This window comes from Ascaphus truei, unplaced genomic scaffold, assembly GCF_040206685.1.
Source record: "Ascaphus truei isolate aAscTru1 unplaced genomic scaffold, aAscTru1.hap1 HAP1_SCAFFOLD_754, whole genome shotgun sequence".
Taxonomy (NCBI): domain Eukaryota; kingdom Metazoa; phylum Chordata; class Amphibia; order Anura; family Ascaphidae; genus Ascaphus; species Ascaphus truei.
Genome location: NW_027457089.1, coordinates 90,302 through 110,301, shown reverse-complemented (window position 1 = coordinate 110,301; position 20,000 = coordinate 90,302). Strand labels below are relative to the sequence as shown.

At 57.0% G+C, this 20,000-nt stretch overlaps 1 protein-coding gene across 3 annotated transcripts in view; it reads right to left on the bottom strand.

Moving 5' to 3' along the window:
- Positions 1 to 20,000, bottom strand: part of RTCA (RNA 3'-terminal phosphate cyclase) — a 42,818-nt gene that overhangs the window by 12,204 nt on the left and 10,614 nt on the right. For all 3 annotated transcript variants that reach the window (XM_075584808.1, XM_075584806.1, XM_075584807.1), the window contains exons 3-9: positions 17,558 to 17,658; positions 9,200 to 9,343; positions 8,044 to 8,167; positions 6,578 to 6,636; positions 4,397 to 4,538; positions 1,711 to 1,835; positions 243 to 301 (exon numbers count right to left, since the gene is read on the bottom strand). In XM_075584808.1, coding sequence (XP_075440923.1) covers positions 243 to 301; positions 1,711 to 1,835; positions 4,397 to 4,538; positions 6,578 to 6,636; positions 8,044 to 8,167; positions 9,200 to 9,343; positions 17,558 to 17,658 — 754 coding nt within the window. The remainder of the gene's footprint in view (positions 1 to 242; positions 302 to 1,710; positions 1,836 to 4,396; positions 4,539 to 6,577; positions 6,637 to 8,043; positions 8,168 to 9,199; positions 9,344 to 17,557; positions 17,659 to 20,000) is intronic.

Here is a 20,000-nt window from a genome sequence, read left to right as displayed (position 1 = left end):
GAGCGTCGTGAGCGACACGCAGGAGCACCAACATGTACGTGCGTGCGCGTGTGTGTGTCCCCCGTTTTTACCTGCATATATGCTGCAGGTCAATATAATAAATATACCCAATGACATGACCTGGGGTATAACCCCTTCACTGCTGGGCCCCAGCAGTGACGTATGAGGGGCTTGGGATAGAGGAGCAGTTCAGAGATCAGTCTCCGAGATAAGAATACAGGGGTGGGGGGATTATACTTTACCTCTTTTCCCCAGAGCAGAACCAGCGAACACGCATCCCGTGTCCGTCTCTGCGACCACGCTACGGGAGAGCAAAGAAAGGAACAATCACAAACATTTGCCGTCGCACCCGCCTGCCTCCCGTCGCACCCGCCGGACCTGCCGTCGCACCCGCCTGCCTGCCGTCGCACCCCTCTGCCTGCCGTCGCACCCCTCTGCCTGCCGTCGCACCCCTCTGCCTGCCGTCGCACCCCTCTGCCTGCCGTCGCACCCGCCTGCCTGCCGTCGCACCCGCCTGCCTGCCGTCGCACCCGCCGGACCTGCCGTCGCACCCGCCGGACCTGCCGTCGCACCCGCCTGCCTGCCGTCGCACCCCTCTGCCTGCCGTCGCACCCCGCTGCCTGCCGTCGCACCCCTCTGCCTGCCGTCGCACCCGCCTGCCTGCCGTCGCACCCGCCTGCCTGCCGTCGCACCCGCCTGCCTGCCGTCGCACCCGCCTGCCTCCCGTCGCACCCGCCTGCCTCCCGTCGCACCCGCCTGCCTCCCGTCGCACCCGCCTGCCTCCCGTCGCACCCGCCTGCCTGCCGTCGCACCCGCCTGCCTGCCGTCGCACCCGCCTGCCTGCCGTCGCACCCGCCTGCCTGCCGTCGCACCCGCCTGCCTCCCGTCGCACCCGCCTGCCTCCCGTCGCACCCGCCTGCCTCCCGTCGCACCCGCCTGCCTGCCGTCGCACCCGCCTGCCTGCCGTCGCACCCGCCTGCCTGCCGTCGCACCCCTCTGCCTGCCGTCGCACCCCTCTGCCTGCCGTCGCACCCGCCTGCCTGCCGTCGCACCCGCCTGCCTCTGCCTGCCGTCGCACCCGCCTGCCTCCCGTCGCACCCGCCTGCCTGCCGTCGCACCCCTCTGCCTGCCGTCGCACCCGCCTGCCTCCCGTCGCACCCGCCTGCCTCCCGTCGCACCCGCCTGCCTCCCGTCGCACCCGCCTGCCTCCCGTCGCACCCGCCTGCCTCCCGTCGCACCCGCCTGCCTGCCGTCGCACCCGCCTGCCTCTGCCTGCCGTCGCACCCGCCTGCCTCTGCCTGCCGTCGCACCCGCCTGCCTCTGCCTGCCGTCGCACCCGCCTGCCTCTGCCTGCCGTCGCACCCGCCTGCCTCTGCCTGCCGTCGCACCCGCCTGCCTCTGCCTGCCGTCGCACCCGCCTGCCTCTGCCTGCCGTCGCACCCGCCTGCCTCTGCCTGCCGTCGCACCCGCCTGCCTCCCGTCGCACCCGCCTGCCTGCCGTCGCACCCGCCTGCCTCTGCCTGCCGTCGCACCCGCCTGCCTCTGCCTGCCGTCGCACCCGCCTGCCTGCCGTCGCACCCCTCTGCCTGCCGTCGCACCCGCCTACCTGCCGTCGCACCTGCCCGCCTCTGCCAGCCGTCGCACCCACCTGCCTCTGCCTGCCGTTATCTTGGCGTGCAGGGTTAATACCGCAGACCCCATGACACTCACATGATCCCGCTCCCGTTCCCCGTGGCTCGGTCGTTGGGTTCCTGCACCGTCTGGATATTGACGTGTATATCCTTCACCTCTCGCCGTATACTCCGCACGGCCGCGGAACTCATATCCTTCACCATCTGTCAGACACGCGGAGGTTCCTGCGCGGTCATTTCACCGCCACCAAGTGACCGGCCCGTTTAGCTGCTACTCCCCTCTCCCGCCGGCTGTGTCACTGGTAAGGCAAATCCCTAACTTTACCCTATAACCCCTAATCCTAACCGTACCCCTTACCCTATAACCCCTAATCCTAACCGTACCCCTTACCCTATAACCCCTAATCCTAACCGTACCCCTTACTTTATAACCCCTAATCCTAACCGTACCCCTTACCCTATAACCCCTAATCCTAACCGTACCCCTTATCCTAACCGTACCCCTTATCCTAACCGTACCCCTTACCCTATAACCCCTAATCCTAACCGTACCCCTTACCCTATAACCCCTAATCCTAACCGTACCCCTTACCCTATAACCCCTAATCCTAACCGTTCCCCTTACTTTATAACCCCTAATCCTAACCGTACCCCTTACCCTATAACCCCTAATCCTAACCGTACCCCTTACCCTATAACCCCTAATCCTAATCGTACCCCTTACCCTATAACCCCTAATCCTAACCGTACCCCTTACCCTATAACCCCTAATCCTAACCGTACCCCTTACTTTATAACCCCTAATCCTAACCGTACCCCTTACCCTATAACCCCTAATCCTAACCGTACCCCTTACCCTACAACCCCTAATCCTAACCGTACCCCTTACCCTATAACCCCTAATCCTAATCGTACCCCTTACTTTATAACCCCTAATCCTAACCGTACCCCTTACCCTATAACCCCTAATCCTAACCGTACCCCTTACCCTATAGCCCCTAATCCTAACCGTACCCCTTACCCTATAACCCCTAATCCTAATCGTACCCCTTACCCTATAACCCCTAATCCTAATCGTACCCCTTACCCTATAACCCCTAATCCTAACCGTACCCCTTACCCTAAAGTGTGTGTATATATAGGTGTGTGTGTGTATACCTACACACACATACAGACACACACAGACACATACACAAACACCAATAATAGTTTACAATCCCACACTCGCCCTGTACACCCAAGTGGAGCTCGACATGTAGACCTATGCATGTATACAAATAATATCATATATTACACATGAGGCACACACACAGGCGCGCGCGCACACACAGGCGCGCGCACACACACACAGGCGCGCGTACACACACACAGGCGCGCGTACACACACACAGGTACACGCAGGCGGGCGCGCGCACACACACACACAGACACACAGGCACACAGGTACACGCAGGCGGGCGCACACACACACACGTGCACAGGCACACACACACACACAGGCACACGCGCACACACAGGCACACGCGCACACACACACACAGGTACACGCAGGCGGGCGCGCGCACACACACACACAGGCACACGCGCACACACACACACACACACAGGCACACAGGTACACGCAGGCGGGCGCGCACACACACACACACACACAGGCACACGCGCACACAGGCACACGCGCACACACACACACACACACACTCACACAGGCACACAGGTACACGCAGGCGCGCGCGCACACACACACACACAGGCACACAGGCACACGCGCACACACACACACTCACACAGGCACACGCACACACACACACAGGCGCGTACACACACACACACACAGGCGCGCGCACACACACACAGACACACGCAGGCAGGCGCGCACACACACACACAGGCGCGCGCACACACACAGGCACACAGACACACGCAGGCGGGGGCGCGCACACACACACACACACACACACACACACACACACACACACACACACACAGGCACACGCACACACACACACTCACAGGCACACGCACACACACACAGGCACACGCGCGCACACACACACACACAGGCACACGCAGGCGGGCGCGCACACACACAGGCGGGCGCGCACACACACACACACACACACACACGCACACGCACACAGGCACACGCACACGCAGGCGTGGGCGCACACACACACACAGGCACACGCAGGCGGGCGCGCACACACACACACAGGCGCGCGCGCACACACAGGCACACGCAGGCAGGCGCGCACACACACAGACGCGCGCACACACACAGGCACACGCGCACACACACACACAGGCGCGCAGACACACACACACAGGCACACGCGCACACACACACACAGGCGCGCGCACACACACACACACACACACAGGCACGCACACACACACAGGCGCGCGCGCACACACACACACACAGGCACGCACACACACACACACAGGCGCGCGCGCACACACACACACACACACAGGCACACACACAGGCAGGTGCGCACACACACACACAGGCGCGCACACACACACACAGGCGCGCACACACACACACACACACACACACAGGCACAGGCACACACACACACAGGCACACGCGCACACACACACACAGGCGCGCAGACACACACACACAGGCGCGCACACACACACACACACACAGACGCGCGCACACACACACACACACAGGCACACACAGGCACACACAGGCACACACACACACACACACACAGGCAGGCGCGCACAAACACACAGGCACACGCACACACCTTGTACGGCAGGACACCGGCCACAAACGCTCGGCCGTAGATTTTGGTGACGGAGCCGCGCTCAATGAGATTAATCGGCTTTAAATGCTTCACAGGCGAGACCCGGACCAGGACTTCCCCTCCGCCCCGGGGGTAATAGCCCCTGCAAAGAAGGAGCAGGAATCAGGTGACCCGTCTGTTCCCCGTCCCCCCCATAACCCGTCAGTCCTCCGTCCTCCCGACCCGTTATTCCCCTGTCCCGTCAGTCCCTCATCCTCCTGTGTTCCGTCCCGCCAGTCCCCCGCCTCCCCCCCCATCGGTCCTCCTATCCCCCGCTGACCCGCCAGTCCCCCGCCTCCCCCCCCCCGTCGGTCCTCCTATCCCCCGCTGACCCGTCAGTCCCCCGCCTCCCCCCCCCGTCGGTCCTCCTATCCCCCGCTGACCCGTCAGTCCCCCGCCCCCCCCCCCGTCGGTCCTCCTATCCCCCGCTGACCCGTCAGTCCCCCGCCCCCCCCGTCGGTCCTCCTATCCCCCGCTGACCGCCAGTCCCCCGCCCCCCCCCATCGGTCCTCCTATCCCCCGCTGACCGCCAGTCCCCCGCCCCCCCCCCGTCGGTCCTCCTATCCCCCGCTGACCGCCAGTCCCCCGCCCCCCCCGTCGGTCCTCCTATCCCCCGCTGACCCGTCAGTCCCCCGCCCCCCCCGTCGGTCCTCCTATCCCCCGCTGACCCGTCAGTCCCCCGCCCCCTCTACCCGTCGGTCCTCCTATCCCCCGCTGACCGCCAGTCCCCCGCCCCCCCCGTCGGTCCTCCTATCCCCCGCTGACCGCCAGTCCCCCCCCCCCCCCCCGTCGGTCCTCCTATCCCCCGCTGACCGCCAGTCCCCCGCCCCCCGTCGGTCCTCCTATCCCCCGCTGACCCGTCAGTCCCCCGCCCCCTCTACCCGTCGGTCCCACTGCCGTCCCATCAATCACCCATCCCCCCTGACCGTCCCCCCTCCGTTCCGTCAGTCCTCCCCGACCCGTCAGTCCCCCCGGTGTGTCCCCTCCCCCGACTCAGTGTCCATTCCCCCCGACCCGTCAGTGTGTCCCCCCCGACCCGTCAGTGTGTAGTCCCCCCGACCCATCAGTGTTTGGTCCCCCCCGACCTGTCAGTGTGTCCCCGTCCCGTCAGCGTGTCCCCCCCCCGACCCGTCAGTGTGTGTGTCGTCCCCCTCGACCCGTCAGTGTCCCCCCCCCGACCCGTAAGTGTGTGTCCCCCCGACCCGTCAGTGTGTGTGTCGTCCCCCCGACCCGTCAGTGTGCCCCCCCCCGACCCGTCAGTGTGTCCCCGTCCCCCCGACCCGTCAGTGTGTCCCCGTCCCCCCCGACCCGTCAGTGTGTCCCCGTCCCCCCCGACCCGTCAGTGTGTCCCCGTCCCCCCCGACCCGTCAGTGTGTCCCCGTCCCCCCCGACCCGTCAGTGTGTCCCCGTCCCCCCCGACCCGTCAGTGTGTCCCCGTCCCCCCCGACCCGCCAGTGTGTCCCCGTCCCCCCCGACCCGTCAGTCCCCCCGTCCCCCCCACCCGTCAGTGTGTCTCGTCGTCCCGTCCCGTCAGTGTGTCCCCCCGTCCCGTCAGTGTGTCCCCGTCCCCCCGACCCGTCAGTGTGTCCCCCCGACCCGTCAGTGCGTCCCCCCGACCCGTCAGTGTGTCCCCCCCGACCCGTCAGTGTGTCCCCCCGACCCGTCAGTGTGTCCCCCCGACCCGTCAGTGTCCCCCCCCCCGACCCGTCAGTGTCCCCCCCCCGACCCGTCAGTGTGTCCCCCCGACCCGTCAGTGTGTCCCCGTCCCCGACCTGTCAGTGTGTCCCCGTCCCCGACCTGTCAGTGTGTCCCCGTCCCCCCGACCCGTCAGTGTGTCCCCCCGACCCGTCAGTGTGTGTGTGTCTCCGACCTGTCAGTGTGTGTGTCCCCGACCAGTCTGTGTCGTTTCCTTCCCTCCGACCCCCCTCCCCCCCAGGCAGACCCCATCCCGTCAGTCCACATGCAGCTGTAGAAATCCCGATATCTTTATGTAATGCAGCGAGGGACACAGTGACTGAAAGAGTATTCTCTGGTAAAAGGTGTATTCATATAGTAATGCGTACAGAAGGATGAATAGATGCAGATACACATGTATTCATATGCGTGGGGGGGGGGGGAGGCGAGAGAGGGGGGAAATCTTACCTTCTCCTGATATCACAGTCAAACTTGAAGGAGAATCTCTCTGTGATTGGCTTGAAGACCTGGGAATAAATTCCACACACTCAGTAGTGTTAGCACTGCACAACATACAGTGCAGGCCAGATATACACACAGCCGTATCCCGCAGCCAAGTTACAAGGCGCAAGTGCTTTGATAATCTGAACCTGGGATGCAGAGGCTTCTGGGGAACAATGGGGCTCGAACTAGATTGGCCATCACTTGAGTCTAGGCGCAAAGTTCATCTCTCCTGCCTTGCCTTCAAATACTTCTTGGGCAAAATATCACGTATCTGAACAAGCTCCTCACCCTACCACACGCAGCACTTATCCCCTGAGATCTGACTCCAAAAGACTGTTCATGGTCCCAAGGTTCAACAAAGTATCCGGCCGCTCCCCCTTCTCTTACCGTGCACCCCAAAACTGGAACAACCTACCAGAGACTCTCACATCCACCACCAGTCTAAGTTCTTTCACAACTAAGGCTGTCTCACATTTTAATCTGGTCTGTAACTGTTACATACGCCTATAATATATGCAATCTCTAACTGTCCATGCAATGTCTTTATACATAAGGTATAACCCTGTTCACCTAAAGTAAACGTGTATTTGTAACCATGTATCTGTCATAAATCTATGCCCAGGACATACTTGAAAACGAGAGGTAACGCTCAATGTATTACTTCCTGGTAACACATTTTTATAAATACACCCATCTATATCTCTACTGATCTGCAAGAAGTGATGTTTGGGAGACGTTTCTTGGAACCGCAGTTCGGTACAGAAGGTATATAACCCTTTGAATTAAACCAATAGGAGAATGAAGGTGGGATGGAGACATTTGGAAGAAACAAGGGAACCTTCCCCTGCGCCTCAAGAGCTCGATCGGGGTATCCTGCCTGTGCTCACGTATGGATGTGAAACTTGGACCCTAAATGTGACGATAATTCAGAAGCTTGAGACAACGCAAAGATGTATGGAGAGATGCATGCTGGGTATTTTCCGGAGGCGGGAAAGAGAATGAATGGGTTAGAAACCAAACAAAAGTCTGACATCACACGGGGAAGAGATTAAAATGGCGGAAAGCCGGACATATCGCAAGAAGAAATGGCCATCGTCGGACAAAGATGGAAATCGACTGGGTTCCAAGGGAGATTAAATAACCAAGACGACACCCAAAAGTAAGATGGGAGGATGGGATGAGACAATGTGTGGGAGCGACATGGAGAAGAGAGGCTGTAACCGCAGGACCTGGGAGATCAATGGGGAGGCTTCATCCAGCAGTGGGGAGACACGAGCTGGAGAGGATAGGACGAGGGAATGTGTGGGAGCAACGTGGAGAAGAGAGGCTGTAACCGCAGGACCTGGGAGATCATTGGGGAGGCTTCATCCAGCAGTGGGGACGAGGGCTGAAGGAGATATATAGATAGATATACACACACACATACTCACCATGGTGGTGTAATCTATCTGCGGGGCCATCTCTGCATTGGTTCCGCCTCTCAGGAGCAGCTCAGAGGGAGATGCAGCGAAAAGCATACAGGGGAGAGAGACCTGCAGCAGCAAACACACACTCCTATAGAGAGAGGAGGGGGGAGGGGAGCGGAGGGGAGAGAATATACACACAGACTCCTATATAGAGGGGGATAGATATATAGGACATATACATATAAAGTCTGTGAGGATCCCTAGAGACCCAATATACCGGCTCAGCACAAGAGATAATCACATAAAAGTGGTTTATTGGGTCCAAAATGCACACACATGCCCGACGTTTTGGTCCCCAGGGGAACCTTATTCAGGGGACAGGACGTTTCTGACATGAAACGCGTGGGGTGGAGGTTTTTGGCTTAACCTTATGCTCTAAAGACTGCATTGTTACATTCATGGCGTGCAGTCAGAGGACCGGCAGCACAGACGGATTCAGCCGGCTTCTTCTGACGTCACATCCGTGTGACAGAGGAAAAGACCCGCGTGAGCTGGAGATCTGGACTCGTTCGGCGGTTCCGTGAGATACCAGCGTGGAGGCAGAGACGCCAACATCCACCACTCCGGCCGTGCAAGGATTCAAACCCACAATGCTCTTATTGTCCGCTACATTGTAAAGTAGCGCTCTATCTTTTGCGCTTATAAAGCGGTTCTAATATTACAAACCACTTCACTATATTTGTTCTCCATCATTTCCTCGGTTCTGATTATCTTTGGACTTTAACCTTATCCTTTATTCACGGACCCTATAACATGTCCCCATAGCCTGATTAGTCAGAGAAATATAGAGAGAGAGAGATAAAGAGAGATAGAATACACACATCTTATATAGAGAAGGGGGGTATAGAATACACACATGCACGCTCCTAGAGATAGGGGGGTATAGAGAGAATACACACACGCTCCTATAGAAAGAGGGAGGTATAAAATACACACACGCTCCTATATAGAGAGGGGGTAAAGAATACACACACCTACATAGAGAGGGGGGTATAGAATACACACACGTTCTTATATAGAGGGGGGTATAGAATACACACAAGTTGTTATATAGAGAGGGGGTATAGAATACACACACTCCTATATAGAGAGGGGGTATAGAATACACGCACACACGTACCCGGCTGTCTTGGTGTCCGCAGTCAGCGCTCCGCCCTTTATACGCCCTGGGGTGAAGTTGATCTCTGTGGATCCGATCTCCGCCTTGTCCAGCTGCCCGGAGCACAGATCCCGTACAATCTCCAGCCCGGAGAGGTGCTGCGGCCTGAAGAGATGACACCGTGCGGTATAGAGTGAGACCAAGTAGCACAGGGAGGGAGAAGTGAGGTTTCATCATTGGCACAGAAGTGAGAAAAGGCAACTGTATTGTATGTCTTTATTTATATAGCGCCAAAAGTGTACTCAGCGCTTCACAAAGAATACAGTACAGGGAATTATAATTATACAATAAGTGCAGCAAAATCAGACAATAGGAAAGGAAATCCCTGCCCTGAAGAGCTTACAATCTAAGAGGTATGTTGGGAGAGTTACAGAGACAGCAGGTGAGGGAATACGTGCCGTGTATGGCAGTGCTTTACCACAATGGGTGGTAGGAGTGACTGAGTGTGGGACAGTAACCATGAGTGCAGCTTGTTGGGATGCTTGATTTGTGGGGTGAGATTTAAGGCTGGTCAGTATTAAATGAAAAGGTTAACACCATTTACAGGGGAAGAGATGGCAGGGACGCATGAGTGAGATCAGGTGTGTATGTCTGACTTCAGGCTATGGGGAGATCCCCAGCAGTGGGAAGGAGTAGATAGAAGGTGTGAATAGAGGATTTGTGTGGGTGTTTTTTATTGAGGGGTATATAGGTTGTTGGGAGAGGGGTGTATAAATAATGGTGCAGTGGGGAGTGGGGTTGTTGGAGAGAACAGAGACATTCACAAAGGAGTGGGGAAACAATAAACCGAAAAAGCAGTAGGGAGGGCATAGTAAGATGCAGGAGGAGAGACTTCACAGGTAATGGAGGATAAAAATTAACAAATAATCACAGATGTTAAAAGACAATGTCTCACAGTGACAAAGTTGTAATGCAGAGTCCAGAGTCCAGATCTTCATCCAATCTTCATCTCCAATTTCAACTCCAAAATTAACTCTTGTATACACTTTAGATGTGACTCTTTTGATGTTACACAGCCATATGGCTCACAGCCAAGTTACACTGACTTAAGTATCCTAATCACATGCATTTTGACTAACACGTAAGGGAGGGGTTTGCCTAATCAAATCAGACACACCAAATAGTTAATTAGATTATCAATTCTCTCTCAATTGTAACAGGTATTATATAATTTCTACTGCATTTATACCACGGGTCTCTGTGCCAGATCGTTACTCCGGCATCCGCAGAGCATTACCCAGTAACCACAGAGTATTACCCAGTAACCACAGAGTATTACCCAGTAACCGCAGAGTATTACCCAGTAACCACAGAGTATTACCCAGTAACCACAGAGTATTACCCAGTAACCACTTCACCAATATTACTATTGATTTATTTTACAGTGTGGGCATCAGCAAAGCAATAATTCATTACCTCTGTCCCGCGAACCGCAACCAAACATTTAATACTCGCTGACCCGATATTTAGAGATGTTTATTCTGCGTTTCGTTTATACTGTCGTTTCAAGGTTTTCCTTTAATTGTTTGAAACTTAACCTTAAACGTGGGAAATGCTTTGAGTCCCAGCGGTAGAAAAGCGCTAGATAAATAAAGTTATTATTAATTCCTAGAGAGTGGGGTACTTGGAGCCCGCCTATACCCCAACGGGGGCAGTTGAAAGATTAACCCCACCGTGGGAATAAATATACAGAGGTAACATTGGTAATGTTGAGATGGTAATAATCTCACACACACAGTGGAACTGAAGAGAGATAGTCGAACGATGCAGTTGGCACTCCTGTAGGCACACGTACAGTGTCGGTGCATGTCCCATATAGATAATGTAAATATACGATACCGTTCCAAAGTCAGGCAATAAGAGACAGCACTCAAGCGTAATGTGATAACACAGGTGTATTCAGTGAACAAGGGGTTACATCAAGACCAACGTGTGTTTGTTGTGACCCTCTTCCTCTGCAAAGTCTACGGCAGGGAGAGGAGCCGCAGAGAGGAGAGAAGTGCAGATGCCGGTTGGTACTCGCGCAGCAACATTTGCGCGATCCGGTTATAACGCGGTCTCATTCCGAGGACGCAGTTGTATTCCAAAGCCCTTTATTCCCTGTTAATGCAATCCCCAAGTCTAGTTGAGCAAGCAATATGAGGTAAAGTGTTTTGTGATCTATGTGTAAGCACTGTGATGTGATTTGGGAGTCAGCCCTGTAAAGTGTTAATTGGATTATGTGACTGTATGTACTCATTTCTAAGATCGCAAACTTGTAATGGGATTTGCACGCGAGTTACATTTGTATGGAGGGGACTCTGATTTAATCAGCCGAGGTTCCTGCAGATAAATGTGTATTGAGACAATGGTTGGGAGCCTGGAGGTGTTACAGACATTTGGTGAGGGTGAAAGAGTGGGCAATCAGGTTTGTTCTGATGGGCCAGCAGCCCTTCCCATGTAAAGAATAGCAACATAGGGATATATAAGGGGTGCTGCTGATCAGAGAATTCAGATTCCCACAGAGAGACTAACAGAGGGAGAGACACTCTGGGAAGGAGTGTGGAGATTCCCTCAGAGGACCACCTGAGAGACAGAGAGACTGAGAGACATTCTGGGAAGTAGTTTGGATCTTTACAGTGACCAGCTGGAGATACATGTGAGTGGCTGCTGTGTGATCAGCCCTCTGATATCCTGGACGAGAAGTGGACAGGGCGAGCCTTGAAGCAGGCCCCTACATCTTTGTAACATACCTGGCTCCTTGTTAACCGTAGCACGCCAGTTATTTGGATCCATCATTGGGGAGATGTCACCCAGCAGCAGGGAGACATGGAGTGATATAAAACAGTGGATGGGAACCTCTTGAATGAAATGGACAGGAGAATGAATATGGGATGGAGACATTTGGAAGAAACAAGGGAACCTTTCCCTGCGCCTCAAGAGGAAAGTGTTGGACCCGTGTATCCTTCCCGCACTCACGCGTGGATGTGACCCGTGTATCCTGCCCGCGCTCACGTGTGGATGTGACCCGTGTATCCTGCCCGCGCTCACGCGTGGATGTGACCCGTGTATCCTTCCCGCACTCACGCGTGGATGTGACCCGTGTATCCTGCCCGCGCTCACGTGTGGATGTGACCCGTGTATCCTGCCCGCGCACACGCGTGGATGTGACCCGTGTATCCTGCCCGCGCTCACGTGTGGATGTGACCCGTGTATCCTGCCCGCGCTCACGTGTGGATGTGACCCGTGTATCCTGCCCGCGCTCACGTGTGGATGTGACCCGTGTATCCTGCCCGCGCTCACGTGTGGATGTGACCCGTGTATCCTGCCCGCGCTCACGTGTGGATGTGACCCGTGTATCCTGCCCGCGCTCACGTGTGGATGTGACCCGTGTATCCTGCCCGCGCTCACGTGTGGATGTGACCCGTGTATCCTGCCCGCGCTCACGTGTGGATGTGACCCGTGTATCCTGTCCGCGCTCACGTGTGGATGTGACCCGTGTATCCTGCCCGCGCTCACGTGTGGATGTGACCCGTGTATCCTGCCCGCGCTCACGTGTGGATGTGACCCGTGTTTCCTGCCCGCGCTCACGTGTGGATGTGACCCGTGTATCCTGCCCGCGCTCACGTGTGGATGTGACCCGTGTATCCTGCCCGCGCTCACGTGTGGATGTGACCTGTGTATACTGCACGCGCTCACGTGTGGATGTGACCCGTGTATCCTGCCCGCGCTCACGTGTGGATGTGACCCGTGTATCCTGCCCGCGCTCACGTGTGGATGTGACCCGTGTATCCTGCCCGCGCTCACGTGTGGATGTGACCCGTGTATCCTGCCCGCGCTCACGTGTGGATGTGACCCGTGTATCCTGCCCGCGCTCACGTGTGGATGTGACCCGTGTATCTTGCCCGCGCTCACGTGTGGATGTGACCCGTGTATCCTGCCCGCGCTCACGTGTGGATGTGACCCGTGTATCCTGTCCGCGTTCACGTGTGGCTGTGACCCGTGTATCCTGCCCGCGCTCACGTGTGGATGTGACCCGTGTATCCTGCCCGCGCTCACGTGTGGATGTGACCCGTGTATCCTGCCCGCGCTCACGTGTGGATGTGACCCGTGTATCCTGCCCGCGCTCACGTGTGGATGTGACCCGTGTATCCTGCCCGCGCTCACGTGTGGATGGGAAACTTAAATCCAGAATGCGAAGAAAATTCAGAAGCTTCAGACATATGGAGAGATGCATGCTGGGTAATACCCAAAGAGACAGGAAAGGGAGTGAATGGGTTCGAAACATAACAGACATCTGTGACATCATCACATGGAGGAAGAAATGAAAATGGCGGTGGTCCGGACACATCGCAAGAAAAATGACCATGACGATACTCGACTGTATCCCAAGAGAAATTAAAAAGACCAAGACGACGCCCGGAAGCAAGATGGGAGGATGGGATCAGAAAATGTGGAGAAGAGAGACTTGTAACCGCAGGAACTGGAAGATTAAAGGGGAGGCTTCATCCAGCAGTGGGGAGACACGGGCTGAAGGTGATGAGATAAGAGCTTAGATCTTAGAGCTATATAGATATATATTACACGCACTATATTGGCAAGGACACGCATTATAGGAAATAAATAACTTCCCCAGAGCCATGGGACAGAGCATATAAAGAAGCAGCACATCTCAGGTAAAAGTATTACAGATCGCATCGTGCACAAAGAAACAACGTTTCCACCCTTACAGCCGGACATTCACCAGGGGCCGTCTCTCCTGTTTGCTCTGATCCATGGGTCTGGGTAAGATAACATACACGCACACACGCTACGGTCTAGGACAGGGGTGCGTGAGATTTTCCTTGGAGCGGGGGGGGGGGGGGGGGGCGGTTGCAGAGGCATTTAATTTAATGCCGGGGGATCGCGTGAGGCCTCTGCAACTCTTAACTTACCGGGATTCAGAAGCGTGGTGACGCGTCGCCCTGGCAACGTGGTGTCAAATGACGCCGCGGGACCATGTGACGTGACATCACATGACCCTGCGGCGATATTTGAGGCCGGAAAACAAGGTAGGGAGGGACCTGAGCTCCGGGGGGCGCAGCATCAATAGTTTGTGCACTCCTGGTCTAGGACATTTAGCTGCCCCTCACCTCAAGGACATCTTGCCATTGTACGTTGCCATCCTAACCGCTATAACCCCTTCATGTAACTTACCTTAGCGAATCGCAGGGCGGCAGAGCATCCTGTGACGGTGGGGCTAGCTGGCATCAAAAAACCGGGATGAAGCCCAGCCAGCTGCCCCTAAATCTATGTAACTTGGCCACCTATGTAAGGCTTATTGCACCCAAATGTAATTAATATCTGGGGGAGAACAGGGAATGCATAATACACTATGTACTGTATGTGAAAATGTATTCCAAAGCCCTTTATTCCTTGTTAATGCAATCCCCAAGTCTAGTTGAGCAAGCAATATGAGGTAAAGTGTTTTGTGATCTATGTGTAAGCACTGTGATGTGATTTGGGAGTCAGCCCTGTAAAGTGTTAATTGGATTATGTGACTGTATGTACTCATTTCTAAGATCGCAAACTTGTAATGGGATTTGCACGCGAGTTACATTTGTATGGAGGGGACTGATTTAATCAGATGAGGTTCCTGCAGATAAATGTGTATTGAGACAATTGTTGGGAGCCTGGAGGTGTTAGACATTTGGTGAGGGTGAAAGAGTGGGCAATCAGGTTTGCTCTGATTGGCCAGCAGCCCCTCCCATGTAAAGAATAGCAACATAGGGATATATAAGGGGTGCTGCTGATCAGAGAATGCAGATCTACCTTCAGAGACACTAACAGAGGGAGAGACACTCTGGGAAGGAGTGTGGAGATTCCCTCAGAGGACTATCCGAGAGACAGAGACTAAGAGACATTCTGGGAAGGAGTTTGGATCTTGACCGTAACCAGCTGGAGATACATATCAGACCAGCCCTCTGATATCCTGGACGAGAAGAGGACAGGGCAAGCCTTCTTGAAGCAGGCTCCTGCGGCCAGTGTCTACTCCCCGGGCCCCCAGTTGGTATTGTATCTTGTTTTGTGTATCTTGTTTTGTCTGCTGGCGTGCCAAAATAAACACCATTTTATTCAATAACCTTGTCCCGTCTGGTGCTAGTGATCCCGGTGGTTTCGGTGTAAAAGTACTGGTCTCCCGTGACACGGCCCATGGCAGAGCGGCCGCTGCGAACCGCTGACCAGGTCACGGAAAAATGTCCGATTCCGCTTCTGTAACCGGTACCTTTGGAGGCTTAAGAGATATTCTTTGTACCGCAGAGACCTGAACTGGTCACACACACCCGGTACGCACACGCACACTCCAGGTGCACGATCATGGCTGACGCGCACACACACCCGGTACGCACACGCACACTCCAGGTGCACGATCATGGCCCACGCGCGCACACACACCCGGTACGCACACACACACTCCAGGTGCACGATCATGGCCCACGCGCACACACACCCGGTACGCACACGCACACTCCAGGTGCACGATCATGGCCCACGCGCACACACACACCCGGTACGCACACGCACACTCCAGGTGCACGATCATGGCCCACGCGCACACACACCCGGTACGCACACGCACACTCCAGGTGCACGATCATGGCCCACGCGCACACACACCCGGTACGCACACGCACACTCCAGGTGCACGATCATAGCCCACACACACACACACCCGGTACGCACACGCACACTCCAGGTGCACGATCATGGCCCACGCGCACACACACACCCGGTACGCACACGCACACTCCAGGTGCACGATCATGGCCCACGCGCACACACACCCGGTACGCACACGCACACTCCAGGTGCACGATCATGGCCCACGCGCACACACACCCGGTACGCACACGCACACTCCAGGTGCACGATCATGGCCCACGCGCACACACACCCGGTACGCACACGCACACTCCAGGTGCACAATCATGGCCCACGCGCACACACACCCGGTACGCACACGCACACTCCAGGTGCACGATCATGGCCCACGCGCACACACACCCGGTACGCACACGCACACTCCAGGTGCACGATCATGGCCCACGCGCACACACACCCGGTACGCACACGCACACTCCAGGTGCACGATCATAGCCCACGCGCACACACACCCGGTACGCACACGCACACTCCAGGTGCACGATCATGGCCCACGCGCACACACACCCGGTACGCACACGCACACTCCAGGTGCACGATCATGGCCCACGCGCACACACACCCGGTACGCACACTCCAGGTGCCGCTCACGGCCCACGCGCACAAACACACACACTAGCACACACACCCGGTACGCACACACACTCCAGGTGCCCGCTCACGGCCCACGCGCACAGACACACACACTCGCACGCAGACCCGGTACACACAAACACACACTCCCGGTACACACACACACACTCCGTGATGCGCGGCTGCTGTGTGGAACGATCCCGGTTATTTTGGAGTGTAAGCTCCTTGGGACAGGGACTTCCTGCCTCCGTCTGCCGTAACATACTGTACTGCCCACGGTTATTCTAACACAAACCAGTGGCAATCACCAAAGAGACCCAGGTACATTCTGGATACATGCCATAAACTAGCCTTAAACTAGCCCCAGCATTTCTGCATTGCTTAATGGCCTATCAGATTAACAGCGGGGACCCCTGCTGTGTTAATCCTATGGGTCATTAGTCAATGCAGAAATGCCTTAAACTAGCCAGGTTACACCCCGCACATACCCCGCATGAAACCGGGCTAGTTTAAGGCAAGCTTTAGAATACTCGTGGCCTCGTCTGTACATGTCCTCTCTTGTCATACACGTCTCCCCTCCCACTTTGTACTGCGCTGCGGAATATGCAGGCACCATCCACATACAAGTGAAAGACTAGTAAGCTAAGCAATGAAAACCACAGACCACGGTGCGTGCCACGGTGGATTTAAAACGTAAGTAAGGGTAACATTTCCAAAAGTAGAGGTATCAATGAGCACCTACCTACTGCAGTGCCATCTCTTTAAATTAGCTTCATTTTATGTAAACATTGACGGTATTGTCCGGGCGTCTGTTCCAAGACCCCCGAGATATCCCCTGTAACAGAAGCAGGGCCTCCCATACTGTAGTGGAATATGTGACTGAGGCTACAGATCCTGGAAACGGCCATTTTATCTCCCCGTCAGTACCCGTCCTCACCTTCTTTGACACTTCCCGGAGGGCCCAGTGCCCCTCGTGTCACAGGAGGTCTCCCCCATACAGGTGCAGTTATACCAAAGAAGTGCCCCCCCGTATGTATATACCCGTGGGAGAGAAGGGGGTCTCACCTCAGCCCCGGGGTGCTCCGGCCAGCCCGTATCTTCAGTACACGCACACGGATACCCAGGAGACAGCTGAGAGACGTGCAGATCCGCAGAATCTGACCCCCCTAAAGCAAACACACAGAGTGTCACAGAGAGGGTAACCCTGCCACAGCAGTGCGCTGCTGGAACCTCTGGCAGGATAAGGATTAAAGGTTAAGGAGGTTAGTTTCAACATCGCACCACACACTCACAGCAGCGGCCAGTCTGTACCCCCCCCACACACAGAGCAGCGTCCAGTCTGTACCCCCCCCACACACAGAGCAGCGTCTAGTCTGTACCCCCCCCCACACACAGAGCAGCGTCCAGTCTGTACCCCCCCCACACACAGAGCAGCGTCCAGTCTGTACCCCCCCCACACACAGAGCAGCGTCCAGTCTGCACCCCCCCCACATACAGAGCAGCGTCCAGTCTGCACCCCCCCACACACACACAGAGCAGCGTCCAGTCTGCACCCCCCCCACATACAGAGCAGCGTCCAGTCTGCACCCCCCCACACACACACAGAGCAGCGTCCAGTCTGTACCCCCCCACACACAGAGCAGCGTCCAGTCTGTACCCCCCCACACACAGAGCAGCGTCCAGTCTGTACCCCCCACACACAGAGCAGCGTCCAGTCTGCACCCAAACCCACATAGAGCAGCGTCCAGTCTGCACCCCCCCCACACACAGAGCAGCGTCCAGTCTGAAAACCCCCCACACACACACATAGCAGCGTCCAGTCTGCACCCCCCCCACACAGAGCAGCGTCCAGTCTGCACCCCCCCACCCACACACAGAGCAGCGTCCAGTCTGCACCCCCCCCACACACAGAGTAGCGTCCAGTCTGCACCCCCCCCACACACAGAGTAGCATCCAGTCTGCACCCCCCCACACACAGAGCAGCGTCCAGTCTGCACCCCCCCACACACAGAGCAGCGTCCAGTCTGTACCCCCCCACACACAGAGCAGCGTCCAGTCTGTACCCCCCCCACACACACACAGAGCAGCGTCCAGTCTGCACCCCCCCACACACACAGAGCAGCGTCCAGTCTGTACCCCCCCCACACACAGAGCAGCGTCCAGTCTGTACCCCCCCCACACACAGAGCAGCGTCCAGTCTGCACCCCCCCACACACAGAGCAGCGTCCAGTCTGCAACCCCCCCACACAGAGCAGCGTCCAGTCTGCACCCCCCCACACACAGAGCAGCGTCCAGTCTGCACCCCCCCACACACAGAGCAGCGTCCAGTCTGCACCCCCCCCCCACACACAGAGCAGTGTCCAGTCTGCACCCCACCCCCCACACACAGAGCAGCGTCCAGTCTGCACCCCCCCCACACACAGAGCAGTGTCCAGTCTGCACCCCCCCCCACACACACACACACACAGAGCAGCGTCCAGTCTGCACCCCCCCACACACAGAGCAGCGTCCAGTCTGCACCCCCCCACACACAGAGCAGCGTCCAGTCTGCACCCCCCCACACACAGAGCAGCGTCCAGTCTGCACCCCCCCCACACACACAGAGCAGCGTCCAGTCTGCACCCCCCCCACACACACACAGAGCAGCGTCCAGTCTGCACCCCCCACACACACAGAGCAGCGTCCAGTCTGCACCCCCACCCACACACAGCAGCGTCCAGTCTGCACCCCCCCACACACAGAGCAGCGTCCAGTCTGTACCCCCCCACACACAGAGCAGCGTCCAGTCTGTACCCCCCGACACACAGAGCAGTGTCCAGTCTGCACCCCCCCACACACACAGAGCAGCGTCCAGTCTGCACCCCCCCCCACACACACAGAGCAGCGTCCAGTCTGCACCCCCACCCACACAGAGCAGCGTCCAGTCTGCACCCCCCCCACACAAAGATCAGCGTCCAGTCTGCACCCCCCCCACACAAAGATCAGCGTCCAGTCTGTACCCCCCCCAACACACAGAGCAGCGTCCAGTCTGTACCCCCCCAACACACAGAGCAGCGTCCAGTCTGCACCCCCCCACCCACACACAGAGCAGCGTCCAGTCTGCACCCCCCCACACACAGAGCAGCGTCCAGTCTGTACCCCCCCACACACACACAGCAGCGTCCAGTCTGCACCCCCCCACACACACACACAGCAGCGTCCAGTCTGCACCCCCCCACACACAGAGCAGCGTCCAGTCTGCACCCCCCCCCACACACAGAGCAGCGTCCAGTCTGCACCCCCCCACACACAGAGCAGCGTCCAGTCTGTATCCCCCCACACACAGAGCAGCGTCCAGTCTGCACCCCCCCCACACAGAGCAGCGTCCAGTCTGTACCCCCCCCCCACACACAGAGCAGCGTCCAGTCTGTACCCCCCCACACACAGAGCAGCGTCCAGTCTGTACCCCCTCACACACAGAGCAGCGTCCAGTCTGTACCCCCCCACACACAGAGCAGCGTCCAGTCTG